General features: G+C 33.5%; 1 protein-coding gene across 1 annotated transcript in view; it reads left to right on the forward strand.

Annotated features, from left to right (window-relative positions):
• Positions 1-11,992, forward strand: part of LOC115881352 (cell division cycle and apoptosis regulator protein 1-like) — a 29,998-nt gene extending 18,006 nt beyond the window's left edge. Inside the window, 7 exon segments of the mRNA XM_030898797.1 lie at positions 1,186-1,374; positions 1,517-1,734; positions 2,869-3,140; positions 4,764-5,030; positions 10,505-10,708; positions 10,711-10,739; positions 11,431-11,992. Coding sequence (XP_030754657.1) covers positions 1,186-1,374; positions 1,517-1,734; positions 2,869-3,140; positions 4,764-5,030; positions 10,505-10,708; positions 10,711-10,739; positions 11,431-11,769 — 1,518 coding nt within the window. The 3' untranslated portion in view covers positions 11,770-11,992.
• The last annotated feature ends 4,409 nt before the right edge of the window (positions 11,993-16,401 follow it).

Consider the following 16,401-nt stretch of genomic DNA (forward strand, 5'->3'; position numbering starts at 1 on the left):
AACTCCACATTGGGATATTACACTTGTTCAAGTCCATATGTAAAAAAAATACACGTAAATAAAATATTTCTTACAAATCGACTTGGTCACTTTATCTTGTTTACCAACGATATACAAAATATTGCTTTTATTATCTTTATTCCCCGACAAATATGTTTCTAATTATAATTTATTTTATATAATATTTAGAAAACTCTTTTTTTTTCGTTTCTATTTATTTCTTTACCCATACAGTAACTATTTAAAAGCTATACAGGCAAGTTTTAATAATAGTCTATTTCATATTTCCTGCGAAAAAATTACGAAAATTTAAAGGGACAAGCGAGACGAGGTCACTCTCCCCACCACTCAAACATGAAAGGTACCGCGCTAACTGTCGTCTCTTGTCTTATCTACTCTTTGGTTCTTCCTTCAATACTAAGCAAAAATCGAAATACCCATAATGTACCTTAAACCAACCGTTTCCGAGTTATTTACTCTTAAAAATCACTTAAACCATTCGATTTAATTAATTTCGATGCGTTTGGTTTCATTTAATGATGTCATTCTGCGGAAATGAATTCGATACGAATATTCGATAGAAAATTAAATTCTGAATAGAATGACAAATCATACATATATGTCAACTTTTGACATCTTGACGGAAACAAAATAGTATTTTAAATTTCATTCTAGGGTGTCACAACAATAAATGTAACAGTTTGACTGGAAATACCAAATATGTAATACCAAATTATTCATAAAAAATGCTTTTTCCAACTACGCTAATGAGCCACTCACGTTTCATTTGAAAAATTTGAGATACGATTAAAAATACGATTTGACCAGGACAAGACACAGAAAATGCCCCTTGATTAAAAATTAGTGTTTTTAACCCAGACTTTTTTTTTAAATAAAACTCTTTTTTTGGCGAATCAATTTGCGACTTTGGCTTATTTTGAACCTTTTATCTTTTAACAAATTGTCAAATAAAAAAAATATTAGCTCAAAGATACAAATATTATATCTTGTCAATGTTAAGTTTTGAATCTATCATATATTCGAAAAAAAACGACGTCCAGTTGGCTTGGAAATGACGATCGATGACATACCCCATGCAATTTTACATATAAAACTGACAGCGTTCTTCATTTCATAGCCATCGCTGACGCCGTTTTTTTTTCGATCATAATGTATTTCTATCAGGTGGAAGAGAAAAAATTAGATGAACAACAAAAACGTCTGTTGGAGAAACGTTACACGCTGCCTGAACAGCCGCATCTTATCGTACATCCATCCAAAACAGCCAAGTCTGGAAAATTCGACTGCACAACTATGTCGCTGTCTTTGTTACTTGACTACCGTCCAGAGGATACCAAAGAACATTCTTTTGAGGTACATTATTCTATATTAGGAATATATAGATTACGTTAAATATTTTATATTGCATAACTGTCAAAAAATGATAAATTTTCCTTTAATGCTACCTGAAAGTTCAAAGAAGTATTTAAAATGTTCACATTTTATCGCTATTTAGGTGTCGCTTTTCGCCGAACTATTCAACGAAATGTTAATGAGAGATTTCGGTTTTAACATTTTTAAAGCCCTGTACGAATTACCTCAAAAGCCAAAGGAAAAGGAGGAGGACAAAAAGAAAAAAGACGATAAAAAAAGCGACGAAAAGAAGAAAGAAAAGAGAGAGGAGGAAAAGAAGGACAAAAAAGATGATGAGAAAGAGAAGAAATCTGAAGAAAGGTAATTTTACACTTTTTTGTTATTTAGGGAATTAGAAAATATTCCCAACAAATTATTTTTTCATTATTGAGTTTATATTTGAAGGGTCCAGGGGAAAAACTTAATAAGTGCCAATTTCTTAATTTTAGAATTTTACAATGTTATAGTAGGTTAAAATATAGAATACACGACAAGTACCTGATAACTACCAGCCATCCGGTGTCCTGTAAAATCAGTGAAATAGCACTTATCACGTTTTTCCCCTGGACCATTCATTTATTTTATAATTTATCCTGCATTGTTTTTTTATAAAAAAATTGTGCGTGCTATATGAGCATATTTCAAATGAAACTTCTTACTAACAGCTATTGAATTGAAGGATTTGAAGGACATGTTTGAAAAAATGTAGTTTGAAATGTTGAAAAAGAAATACATTAATAAATAATTTGCTTCATTTTCACCAAATTTGTATTAAAATGACCGTCTGTCCGTCTGAGGACTCCATTCCGGTACCTCTATTTACGTGTTGAGTTTGGCTCCAATCGACCCATAATTAAGAAAAACATCCTAGTGATTTCGTCCATTTAGAGGCATCGGCTCGAAACGTCGAGGGCGTCATCCTGTAGCCCGTCTCCAATTATGCCAAAATCGACCCACATTATTCTTCAATGTCAAATCCTTAGATGAAGATGTTAACGAAACGTCGTATCCAACTTTGCAGAGTGAGACCGTATGCATCGTCGTACCTCACATAGCCTACCCACCAAATTTTGTAGCGATCGGACGACATCAACTTTGACGTTTCTTACGTCAAAACTAACTGCCACAGTGACACGTGTCGTACGCGGTCAAGTTGGCCTTGGTCCAATCTATCGTCATACCAAATTTCATTTAAGTCGGACGTTTTTTTTGCCATTGATGATGGAGTTTCATAGCGCACGAAACGTCGTCAAAATATCGTGAAAAGAGGATCTACATTCCGAGTTTCAGCCCCCTAGCTCACATAGGGCTTATAAATTGCATACTTACATAGATATTCAAAGAAAAATAAATTATACAATAATTGTGAGATTGTATGATTTATTTTTATATTGACTCTGATTGTATTGGTTTTCTTCAGTAGGATTATTATAATTATTTTATTGTATTTCTTAGTGATTCTAAAAAAGACAAGGAAGATGAAGACAAAAAGAAAGAACACATTAGGGATTCGAAGAGAGAAGATCGCAAGTCCGACGACAGTGAAGATGAAGAGGATGACGATCAAGAGGACAGAAAGGATAAGAGAGATAAAGACAAGAAAAAGAAAGAACGTGTTAAACTGTACACGAGAGACAAACATTTGTTGTTATCCTTCGTGTATTTTGATCAAACTCACTGTGGATATATTTTTGATAAAGATATTGAAGAGTTGCTATATACTTTAGGTAAGATTTTTCTTTCATATTAACATACTTCTGAGGTTTTAAACGTTTTTATGATTAGCATTATTAATTGATGATTACAACCTAAAGAATAGAGAAAATGAGGTGTATTAATTAATTCTGCGAGAGGTTCTAATATGGCCGATCTAACTTCCGGTTGATCAGTGGCGTTCGATTTTTTTTAATGTTATAATGAAAGTAGGATGCATTCGCCAATTTGCTGTGTTTTTTTTTCTGTTGAGTGAAATAATATTAATTAAAATAGATGAAAAATGAACAATTATCATTACATAATTATGAATATTAATGAAAATACATAAAATTAACGAAGGTATCCTAATTATATTTGACTGGTAATAAATAATGCGGAAATATGCAAAAATAAAAACGAGTTGAAATAAAAAAGTATTTTTGGTATGGTTTGATAATTAATGTTATATTCTTAATCATCGATTCACAATATTAAATATCTGTGTAAACTAAACGTGTATCCATAGCAATGTTATACCCCACTGGCAAGGTTTGGGTTTGGGTTGGGATTTCCGTATGTAAGAAGAGTACAATGCATTTATAATGTACTGAACAAAGAGAGAAAAGTAAAAACGTTGCCAAACGTATGAAATATACCGAGAAACTGTATACATTGCTAAGAGACGTGGAAGGGAATATGGCAGCTTCGTCGCGGTCGACACTGGCACACTGCATAAACTAAACATAAAATTTAAATCCAGTACTTAGAATTCCAGGGAAGGGTGTACATCGTGCGTTCAGCTTCACAATTTAATTACGTCTTATACTTTATTTGTTTAATTATTAACGGATTGATGTAATTTTCCTTATAGCTTGTAAATTATTAAATGCAAGTTAGAAATTAAACGGCGACTCTAAAATGCCCAGACCACTTTTGGTAAAAATAAGTGAAATTGAGTTGGTGCTAGACAGTGGTCGGTGCTATTAGAAGACTGAATTCAAAAATCAATATATCGAAATTTATTAGAAATAAATGATTGTGGCTTTTTTTAAATTCTTAATGTTTCTGCTATATTTTGTTCTGACAGTATGTGAAAATCTTTACAGACAAAAAAGTTACATGATTGCCGAATATTACCATACACTAAAAGTTGATGGACGCTTTTTAAAAAAATTTTGAATGGAAAAAACAAGTCTATCAAATTTTTCTCATTTAAACATTTTGTTGAAGATCCGAACTTCAGGATAAAAAAAGAAAGTTTCAATATCTAAAGTGGTTCTTGAGTTATCTTGTATATGTGTTAAGAAGATGAATTTTCAAATTACCGCGATTATTGACGTATTATGCATCATTATAAAAAAATGGACACCATAATGATATTCTTATAACTCGATTTCAGATGCCCAGAAACATATGCAATTATTTTATCTAGTTATCTTACCAAAAAAAACTTAGAAATAAGCGTCTTTTGACCAGGGAAACCCGCACTTGTATCTCCGGCAAATGTGGCAACGCCGCCACAGCTCACCGTCGCATTTTTCTCACACTGACTTAAAAGATTCCTACGCGATTCACTTCCACACACGTAAATACCGACCCAGTTGAATTACTGCCAGCGCGATATACCCAATTACCTTTTACCTCATTAATTGCAGGTTTAAGTCTGTCCAGATCGCAAGTGAAGAAACTCGTTAGCAAAGTGGTAACGAGAGATTCGTTGCATTATAGAAAGTTGACGGACAAACCAAAAGAAGAAGAGAAAGATCAGGAGGAAGCTGAAGAAATTCAGAGCGCAAAAGCAATAGATTGGCACGAAATTGCTCAGGGCAACAGAAAATTGCTTTCAATATTTTCCAGTGATGAAACTTCTTCGGTTAAGAAATCCAGCAATGAAGATGCAGAAAATTCTAATTCCGATAGCGGTAAGTTTTATAGAAATTTAGAAAAAAAAGAAAATTGAAATCAGTAATTTTAATTATTTGATTTAATATTAATATACATTATGTCCCCGAATTGTCTTTCTAACAGTGCCATACTCTGTACAGAGCGTCGGCTACCTCTCGCATGTACTTATATGTGTCATCAGTACTTTACAAGTACACGAGACCTACTGTTTATCGCCGAATCCGAACAGCACTATTTGAGAGGCTGTACAAGGCAAATATACTCAAGGTGGTTTGCCATTGCCTTCCTTGAGGTGGCGGCTCACTGGTCGCTCTATTTAGATAAATAAATATTTTTATTTAAATAAATAAAGCGGCCGTACTGGCTGAGGATCGAACCCAGTACCATCTCATCTCTTGCACCGCAGATCGACCCACTGCTTAAACACTGACACACTGCTCCAACAATTGAACTGCTTGAGGCTATGGCCGGCCACGGATTGTCTTTACAAGAGGAAAATCTTTTTTATTATGGACATTTTGAGAAAAATGCATTCTTCATAAAAAAAATTGCTTGTTCTAAAATGGTTAATCTGGTTTATACTTTTCCAAATTTCCATACCGTTTTAGAGAAAACTTAAAAAAACATGAAAATATTATTGAATTCCTAAGTCCTAAAAATTAATAGGCTTTTCTATGGTAATATCATTCCGAATTCATTCCTTGGTAGATTGTTAGAATTTTAATTAATGTAATATTATTTGCTGTTTTAATAATGATAAAGAAGCACAAAATTTATTTAGTTCAGTGCTACGAAATGGGTCATAATAGTTATTGGAAAATGTAATAGTTTAACATCAGCAATGTATAAAAAAAATGACGTTAGTAGAGGGAGATGGCCGATTCACCATCCTCCACAATGTGGAGGAGGTGGAGGAGTGACTAACATTAATTATTAATATGTATAATAGGCTAATAAACAAGAATAAGCAGGTTTGAACCGCTTTAAACCGCTTTAAAATAGAAATAAACAGGTTTGAACAAAAAAATGAACAGGTCTGTTGTTTAAAGCTAAAAAACGGTTCAAAACAGTTCAAAAGCGGTTCAAAGCGGTTCAAACCTGTTTATTCTTGTTTATTAGCCTATTATACATATTAATAATTAATGTTAGTCACTCCTCCACCTCCTCCACATTGTGGAGGATGGTGAATCGGCCATCTCCCTCTACTGACGTTAATCAAAATTAATAAGAACTATGTATCAAAGAATGAAATCGAAATGATATTACCATAGAAACGCCTTTTGATTTTAGGACTTAAAAATTCAATCATATTTTCATGTTTTTCCAATTTTCTCTAAAATGGTATGGAGATTTGGAAAAGTTTAAACGGGATTAAACCATTTTTGAACAAGCAAAAATTGTTATGAAGAATGCATTTTGCTCTAAATGCCATTAATAAAAAGTTTTTCCTCTTGTAAAGACAATTCGGGGACATACTGTATATGATTGATGGTAGAGAGCTGTCGTACCTTACCGATACCGACGATTTTACAGAATAGCGCCCCAGGTGTTATTTCCTTTACGTGAGGAGGTATTAACTCTCTTCATTTAAGCTACACGCACACTGGTGCGATCACGGCCGTGATCACGATCACGATCAGGGCGGCAATAAAGTGTTTGTACACTTAAATCCTTGATCGTGATCGTGATCGTGATCGCGGCCGTGATCGCGCCAGTGTGCATACAGCTTTATAGTTATCGGATCAAAAAGAATTCTGATCGCGTTGCGTCCGCTATTTGTTTACTAGGTATTTTAAAACTAAAGGGCTGAAGTGCTTATTTCCAGTGCTTTATTGTTCAACGTCTACCAGTGGGTTTAGGACAACAAGCAACAAATTCTCTTAGAAGGGCTAAGTTGTCATCTGCTGTAAACCTAAGACTCTTTATAGGTTCTTTAGTATTGGAAGAGGTGGAATCCATATTTTGGGCCATATTTATTTAATTAAAACTAATCCCCAAGCTACTTAAATATCAAATTACCTAATAAAAATAAAGCAATAATTCAAAACAATTCAAACATCAACAGCCGGCCGGCTCCGGTTGTCAAATACCCGCACATGCCCATTTAAGCAATTTTTAAACGTTATCAGAGGTTATTTAGAAAGAGCGCTTGGTGTAATTGATCCGCAAATTACGTCAAGCGGTAACGTTATTAGCGGGTGTTGCGTTAAAAATTGACTCGCGCATATCGTAACCATGATAAGGTACGCGTAAATACTGGATGACGCTATTCGGTTTTCCGATATCTCTATAATAACTGTGCCGGTCAGGCGCTGTGCACAATTTTAGAGGCCATAAGTGGGCGTGCTATGTGCACAAACTAGTCACCTAACTAGTGCCCGATTCCGAAAATTGGAACCACGAAAAACAATAAAGAAAAAACAAAGATTATAATCTGTATAATCTGTGCTACTAACTACCGAATTTTGTCGACCGGCGGAAATTACTGGGAGAGTGGTGCTACTAGATGTTTATACTATGGATTAATGTCAAGCCGGTAAAAAAATTAACCTCTAAGACCAAAGTCCGCATAAGAGTTTAAAGTGCTTAAATAACGATGATAATAAATTCGGACATCAATCATATACAGTATGTCCCCGAATTGTCTTTACAAGAGGAAAAACTTTTTATTAATGGCATTTAGAGCAAAATGCATTCTTCATAACAATTTTTGCTTGTTCAAAAATGGTTTAATCCCGTTTAAACTTTTCCAAATCTCCATACCATTTTAGAGAAAATTGGAAAAACATGAAAATATGATTGAATTTTTAAGTCCTAAAATCAAAAGGCGTTTCTATGGTAATATCATTTCGATTTCATTCTTTGATACATAGTTCTTATTAATTTTGATTAACGTCAGTAGAGGGAGATGGCCGATTCACCATCCTCCACAATGTGGAGGAGGTGGAGGAGTGACTAACATTAATTACTAATATGTATAATAGGCTAATAAACAAGAATAAACAGGTTTGAACCGCTTTGAACCGCTTTTGAACTGTTTTGAACCGCTTTTTAGCTTTAAACAACAGACCTGTTCATTTTTTTGTTCAAACCTGTTTATTTCTATTTTAAAGCGGTTTAAAGCGGTTCAAACCTGTTTATTCTTGTTTATTAGCCTATTATACATATTAATAATTAATGTTAGTCACTCCTCCACCTCCTCCACATTGTGGAGGATGGTGAATCGGCCATCTCCCTCTACTAACGTCATTTTTTTTATACATTGCTGATATTAAACTATTACATTTTCCAATAACTATTATGACCCATTTCGTAGCACTGAACTAAATAAATTTTGTGCTTTTTTATCATTTTAAAACAGCAAATAATATTACATTAATTAAAATTCTAACAATCTACCAAGAAATGAATTCGGAATGATATTACCACAGAAAAGCCTATTAATTTTTAGGACTTAGGAATTCAATAATATTTTCATGTTTTTTTAAGTTTTCTCTAAAACGGTATGGAAATCTGGAAAAGTATAAACCAGATTAACCATTTTAGAACAAGCAAATTTTTTTATGAAGAATGCATTTTTCTCAAAATGTCCATAATAAAAAAGATTTTCCTCTTGTAAAGACAATCCGTGGCCGGCCATAGCCTCAAGCAGTTCAATTGTTGGAGCAGTGTGTCAGTGTTTAAGCAGTGGGTCGATCTGCGGTGCAAGTGATGAGATGGTACTGGGTTCGATCCTCAGCCAGTACGGCCGCTTTATTTATTTAAATAAAAATATTTATTTATCTAAATAGAGCGACCAGTGAGCCGCCACCTCAAGGAAGGCAATGGCAAACCACCTTGAGTATATTTGCCTTGTACAGCCTCTCAAATAGTGCTGTTCGGATTCGGCGATAAACAGTACACAACACCCGCTAATAACGTTACCGCTTGACGTAATTTGCGGATCAATTACACCAAGCGCTCTTTCTAAATAACCTCTGATAACGTTTAAAAATTGCTTAAATGGGCATGTGCGGGTATTTGACAACCGGAGCCGGCCGGCTGTTGATGTTTGAATTGTTTTGAATTATTGCTTTATTTTTATTAGGTAATTTGATATTTAAGTAGCTTGGGGATTAATTTTAATTAAATAAATATGGCCCAAAATATGGATTCCACCTCTTCCAATACTAAAGAACCTATAAAGAGTCTTAGGTTTACAGCAGATGACGACTTAGCCCTTCTAAGAGAATTTGTTGCTTGTTGCCCTAAACCCACTGGCAGACGTTGAACAATAAAGCACTGGAAATAAGCACTTCAGCCCTTTACTTTTAAAATACCTAGTAAACAAATAGCGGACGCAACGCGATCAGAATTCTTTTTGATCCGATAACTATAAAGCTGTATGCACACTGGCGCGATCACGGCCGCGATCACGATCACGATCACGATCAAGGATTTAAGTGTACAAACACTTTATTGCCGCCCTGATCGTGATCACGGCCGTGATCGCACCAGTGTGCGTGTAGCTTAAATGAAGAGAGTTAATACCTCCTCACGTAAAGGAAATAACACCTGGGGCGCTATTCTGTAAAATCGTCGGTATCGGTAAGTTACGACAGCTCTCGATACGTATTTGTATATAGTAAAAATGTGTTAATTGTTGTTGCCATAGTTACCGATCGGTCCTATGGCAGATATCGCAAATTTGTACCGACGAAAATCGGTATCTCTACCGTGCCCTTGTCAACCTCACGGTAGAGATACCGAGAGTCGTCGGTACAAATTTGCGATATCTGTCATAGGGCCGATCGAAAACTATGACAACAACAATCAACACGACGCTCATTGGCCGTACGTACCGATAGCTGTCGGTAACTTGCCGATACCGACGATTGTACAGAATAGCGCCCCTGGCTTTATTAACGTCCATGCATGCTATTCGGTTTAGCGATATCTCTCTATTACGCTGTTTATTGTTATTTTACGCGAGTTTATTTTTGCGCACAGGAAATTTGACTCGTTTGCACATCGTCATAAAAAACAATTTTCGTACCACGAATTAGGGACAAGATTTTTATCTGTATACTTATAGAATACCTAATCTGTGTTAGTAGCTTGTAGAGCGTTTCAGATGCAATCAATCCATCGTTCGCGCTGCGAGAGTCAAGCGTTTCGTCCCAGAACAGCATGGATGTAAAAAAAGTCAATACCAAAATGTGCATATACTTACCGTACCTTATACTTTACTCAACAAAAGATTTATTTTGTTTTAAATGAATCTGCGAGGTCTCTGGCTAAATTTTGACAAAATTTCGATTTCAAATTCATTTTTCGCCTCTTGTACCAATCTGCTTTATTTGCAAACTCGAGCGAAAATTTGCTCTAGTACCCGAGTATTATCACTCGATTATTGTAATCGCTCTAACCTTGAGTACTCGATTATCTAAATTCATCGGTTAACCCAAAATTTTCATTTTTAAAAATATTTTTAACCACCATTTGTTTTAAGGATTAACGGTGTACCAAGGAGCTGTGGTGGATATTGGAAAACTCCTCTCCCAACTAGAACGAAGCGAAAAAGCCAGAATAGAAACGGAACAGCTAATGGTGGATCTTAAAAACGAAAATAACAAGCTGTCCGAAAAATACAGCAAGTCAAATTCGACGATTAAGCATCTCACTACCGAAGCGAAAGATTACAAAGAGAAATTAAGAAGTACGAGGATGCCTTAGGACGCGCAAACGTAAGTTTTCACTTTTTATGTCTCTTTCTTAACGGTTTCATCGTCATCATAATCATCATTTTCAGCTTATTCAACCATTTCCGATTATGGTGTACACTCCCTCACATATTTAGATACTTTCTTTGTAGTTGGGCCCTTGTAGTTGGCTATGCAGGCCTAAGTTATCCCGACCCAGTTCCTAATATCATGGTCCCATCTCAGATTCCGTCTTCTTCTAGGTCTCTTAATGTGTGGTACCATGCAGTATTGTGGTGCAGCTGTTGCCCGTCCTTCTTGCCAGGTGTTCTGCCCATTGCCACTTGAGGGATTTGATTCTGTGGATGATATTACCTGGATCTTTTGTCACATCCACTCTATTCTTTTACGGTCTTTCTTGGTTATTCCCAGCATATTTCGTTCCATTGAGCGTTGTGCGACCTGCAATTTCCTTATAATGTCCGTTTTAAATATCCAAGTTGCTCGTACATAGGTCATGACTGGTACTACACATTGGTCAAATGTTTTCTTCTTTAGATAAAGTGGCATTCTAGATTTGAATATGATGAGTTTCTTCCATAGGTACTCCATAATAACTTAATTCTTCTGTTGATTTCTGGTCAGTAGAGATCCCGAGCTGTGTATTAGTTGTCCCAAATATATATATTTTACTATTTCCAGTGTTCATTTTTACTACCAACCTCTATTTTTTCAGGCACATGCTAAGTTGTTCCAGACAACTTTGATAGACATCCGCGATAAGATTGAGCCAGTCTTAAAAACGGCGTCTCACAAAGAAGAAAGGAAGGACAAAGACAGGGATAGCGACAAAAAGAAACACGATGATGGAAAATCGAAGTGGGAAAGAGATAGAGACACCGTGAAACGAGATACCGACAAAGAAGTAAAAAAAGACCAAGAAATTAAAAAAGAACCTAAAGAAAAAGATGAAACTAAAAAGGAAACCGAACCTGTTAAAAAGAAAGAACAAGAGACCGACGAAAAGAAAGAAGAAAATCAAAAAAGTGAATCAACAGAAAAAGAATCAAAATAGTCGGGTTAATGTGAGTTTGAATTTGTACTACTTAAGTGTTTGGGAAATATTTTTTGTTTTCTTTTTATTAAAGGGGTTTAGTAATTTTGCACACAATAGGAGTAAAGCGAAAGCGTTCTTTTTATTAATACTATTAAAGTAGGGTTGCTTCTTATTCAGCTTAGTTGTAAATGTTTTGGTTCTTCACTTTCGGTTCAATATTTTTAATAAACTTTTTGAGACAGACGTGGGTTTTATTATATATTTTTAAGTTCAACATCATAAGTTCACATTAATATCATGAAGTTATAGGTGTTAGAAAGAAAGGTATTGAAATAAAGAATAAAAGACAGTATAGAACATTTAAAGACACTTAAAAAAATACAACTAAGTGATGCTAAAAAATATTAAAAAGAAAAAAAAAGTTACAAAGAAGATATTAAACTAAAATAATAAAAACAAAGTACAATATATAAAAAGAGTGGATGAAATTAAACATTGTTAAAGAAGTTATCTACAGAATTATAAGAAAATAATTTTAAAAAAAGTGCTCTTAAGAATCTGATTTAAGATAGACATTCGAGTTAAGCTTCATTCAGAACTTCAAAATTGGGGGAATAAGTGGTTTCAATTAGCGTTTAAGTTTGTTCCTCTTATTTCAATGTAAGCATTCAAAATGTCGAAATTAATGGTAGTAATTTTCAATTACTCGAAAAAGTTAACAAAACCTTTAGCTTCATTCAGAACCTCGCAATTAGCGGTTCACACTTTATACTTTCATTTACACTTTATACTTTTTAGTTTATGATCATTCACAATGTCTCAAAAATAAATTAAAATTAATAGAATATCCTAGAACAACTTGAGGTAGTCAGTAGTGATAGAGAAAGCCCAATATTTAGCTTATACAGGTAAATACAGGTTATACAGGTAAATACAGTTACTTATAGGGGAACAGAATGGCAACACTGCCTATCGAGAACGCATGCACTTATAGGGTTTTCTGCCGACTAGTCCCGTCGCGTTATCTATCGACGAGCGGGCCGAGGTTGCCATATTGCCACATTGCCGCGAGTAATAAACAAATTAACAACCTGTATAACAATAAACTTTTGATTTCTAACTACAATTTCTCTTGACGGATGATAATAAAAGGCGAAAATGGAATTCACACTGCAAATTTTTAAGTATAATTAATGGAAAAGTTAAAAGTTTGTTAACTTTTTCTACTAATTGAAAATTACTACCACTAATTTTGACGTTCTGAATGTTTACATTGAAATTAGAGGAACAAATTTATACGCTAATTGGAACCACTAATTTTGGTTATGAATGAATGGAATGATTGAATGGGGCTTTATAACGATATGTGGTATTATTTTGACTTCTTTGACAGTTAATGTGTGTCATAATAAGCCTTAACGCCGCTATTTAAAAACATTATGTTCTCAATTGAGAAACTGTATTTTTTTTTAAATATAAATAAATGTAATTAACTTAAAACATACCTATGTTTCTATTAAATATTACATTGAGTCACTGAATCGACATTTGGTATGTTAGTATATGACATAAATTAGGATTGATTGACCTATTCATTTGTTTTAGATCACTTCCTGTTTCACCGGAAATGACTACAACTTTTGATTTTTGAATGGTACCCCTTGGTACTTTGTTACTTTATTCGATAGAAAATGACATATCATATGTCAACTTTTGACATTTCGAATATGGTTTATTTGAAATTACAACATGCGATTTATAAGGACATTTTGACTCGAAGTACCAAGTGTGTGGTACCAAATTATTCGTAAAAAATGTTTTTGCCAAATATGGTAAGCCCCCTCGTTCCATTTGAAAAAATTAAGATTTGATTAAAAATACGATTTTTTCGCATCTTTTAACCGGCCAGGAGAAGACACTATAAACAATAGACGATCAAATCTCAAAGCTCCTTGATTAAAAATTAGCGTTTTTAACCGTCATGGCACTCTAGATTGAAATTTAAAATATAATTTTGTTTTAAGCGGAAACGTCAAAAGTTGACATTTGATATGTCATTCTATTCAGAGTGTCATTTTCTTACCGAATAAAATAGAAAAATACCGAGAGTGCCATTTAAAAATTAAAAGTTGTAGTCATTTCCGGTGAAACAGGAAGTGGTCGAAAACAATTGAATACGTCCATTAATCCTAATTTATGTCATATACTAACATACCAAATCTCGTTTTTTTATCTAAAAAAGTAAAAGTTATAGGGGTAAGCCACTTTTAAGACGCACCCGGTATATTCATCCGTTGCGTATCTGAGGGACAAAATTTTCATGACCTGCATCGACAATGCTTCGAAATAAACTAAATCAAGCGATCAAGCGAATCGCTCGCTACTTACTACTTGCCGTTCATTACCGAAATAGTATAGTAGCCCGGTACATGACTGGTATACGGCCGGTATAGTAGCTCGCCGAGTCACTTATTATAAATTATCTAGGAGGGAATCCAGAATTACTACTTGAAGATATTGTTTACTCTTTTGTATATAAATTAGTAGTGGGAACTATCGAATGAATACTATCGAAACATTCGATAGTTGCAATTCATTCGAATAATTCGATAGCTAGTAAGAAAACATTCGTTGAAAACTATTCGAATAAAAATTATCGAATAGATGCGTCATCTGCCTTGAAATATTGTATTCTAGTAATTCGGCACCAAAAACCATTCATTTATAAAATTCATTCATTTATGAAATTCATTTATTCGTCAGGATCGATTATAATAAAATATTAACTGGATTTTAGTTGTCGCCCGGCGACGTAGGTTTCTTTCCGAGAAACCCGACAGCAGTCGGTGGCAATGCTATGAAAGAAGCCGGCATCTTTGATTTTTTGCGGAGTCATAAAGATAAGGACACATTATTTTTTTTATTGAGGTGCTAGTATTTACACAGAAAATACATTATGAAGGGCGCTGTTGCCATATATTGGTATTAGTTGATATTAGCAAAGAATATTATTGTTTGTCTTTAGTTAGTTAGGGATAGTATGTCTATATATTTTGCATTTTTTTTATTAATATTCTGTTGTTACACTGCAATAATACTTGTTATTTTGGATGTAGGAAAATGATTTTTAATGTTTTTAAGCAAAGATTGGTTTAATAAAAAATAATAATAACAGTAATGATTTGTTATACCTATTAACAACAAAATTTAAAATAATTTAATATATTTTTTTACGTAGTAGCAAAATATAAACAACAAATTAGATGTCAAAATCATTTATATTAGATCCTATTTAAAAATAATATAGTCTTTAAATTTTTTGGCAACGTTGGTTTATTAAATAATAATAATTACAGAACTAATTTGTTATATTAACAACAAACTTTAAAATCATGAAATATAAACATTTATTAATTTTCTAAGCATGCAGTGTAATGGAAGGAAAATATAAATAAAAAATTAGAAATCAAAATTATTTACATTAGGTACTTTGTATTACTATTTAAAAATAATATTTACTTTTACTGGCATTTACTTTAAAAAATAAATGCAATATTTCTTTGCAAAAAACTACATGTAAGAGAATTAGCATAAACAAAATACCAACATCGTTAACTTTTTTTTAAATTGGCATGTGTAAAACTTTCAATTTAATTTTCTCATCCTATAGTTTGAGTTCGATAACATTTACTTAACCACATTACTTAAATATGATTATTAAGTTCAACTAATTCATATTATTAAAACATCTAAAATACAAATATGTATTTTTAAAATTAATTCTAAGTTCATCTCATCTCTCTTAAAAATTGCTTCTTCTCAAAATTTCCCATTAAAAAATAGACCATATACCATATAAAATAAAATAATTGAAAGATCGGGCTACGGAAAATCACACAAATTTTCGGAAAAATTTTGACCACCTGCACACGCACACAATCGTCAATTTAAAAAAAAACTACTATTCTAGTATTTTAAATATTTTAATAAACGCAAAAATAGCACAGTATTTATAAGGCGAAGTTATAAAAATTTGGAAGAAATAATAATGCACTCACGCACACAAAAATCAAACGAATACTAAATTTCATTTATCAAAAGCATTCGATAGCAACGATAACCATTTAGTCGCACGGCGAGGTTGTCACATATGCTTTAGTATACAAATGAATGAATGATTTTATTCGAATAAAACCATTCGATAGTTGAAATCATTCATTCATTAACCATTCGATAGTGTAATTCATTCGATAGTTCCCATCGCTAATATAAATATAATTTTAAATTACTTAACCACAGCCAACAAAACTGAAAATACAGATAGTAAAAGTTAGATTAAGATGAGTTTACAAATTTTATCAGACTTCAAATAAATCAATACTATTTTGCAGTGGACTTGCTGCTAAGTCTTGCGGACTTAAGTTATGTTAAAAACCGGAGATAGAAGAATAACTTAAGGAAATAAAATAGATTTAAGCGTAGTTTACACGGGCAAGTAAATTATTGCAAGTATATGTCTGAGAGCACTTCTACCAAACTTGCATAATGTAAACAGTATCCGAAGGCACTCTCCCAGCAAGTCACAAAACTGGCGGGGAAGTGGTTGCGACGAAAGACGCTTGCAAGTGTAAACAGGTTGGGAGAGTGCTC

The sequence above is a fragment of the Sitophilus oryzae genome, unplaced genomic scaffold, assembly GCF_002938485.1.
Source record: "Sitophilus oryzae breed Bouriz unplaced genomic scaffold, Soryzae_2.0 scaffold_1716_pilon_pilon, whole genome shotgun sequence".
NCBI classification, from domain to species: Eukaryota; Metazoa; Arthropoda; class Insecta; order Coleoptera; family Curculionidae; genus Sitophilus; species Sitophilus oryzae.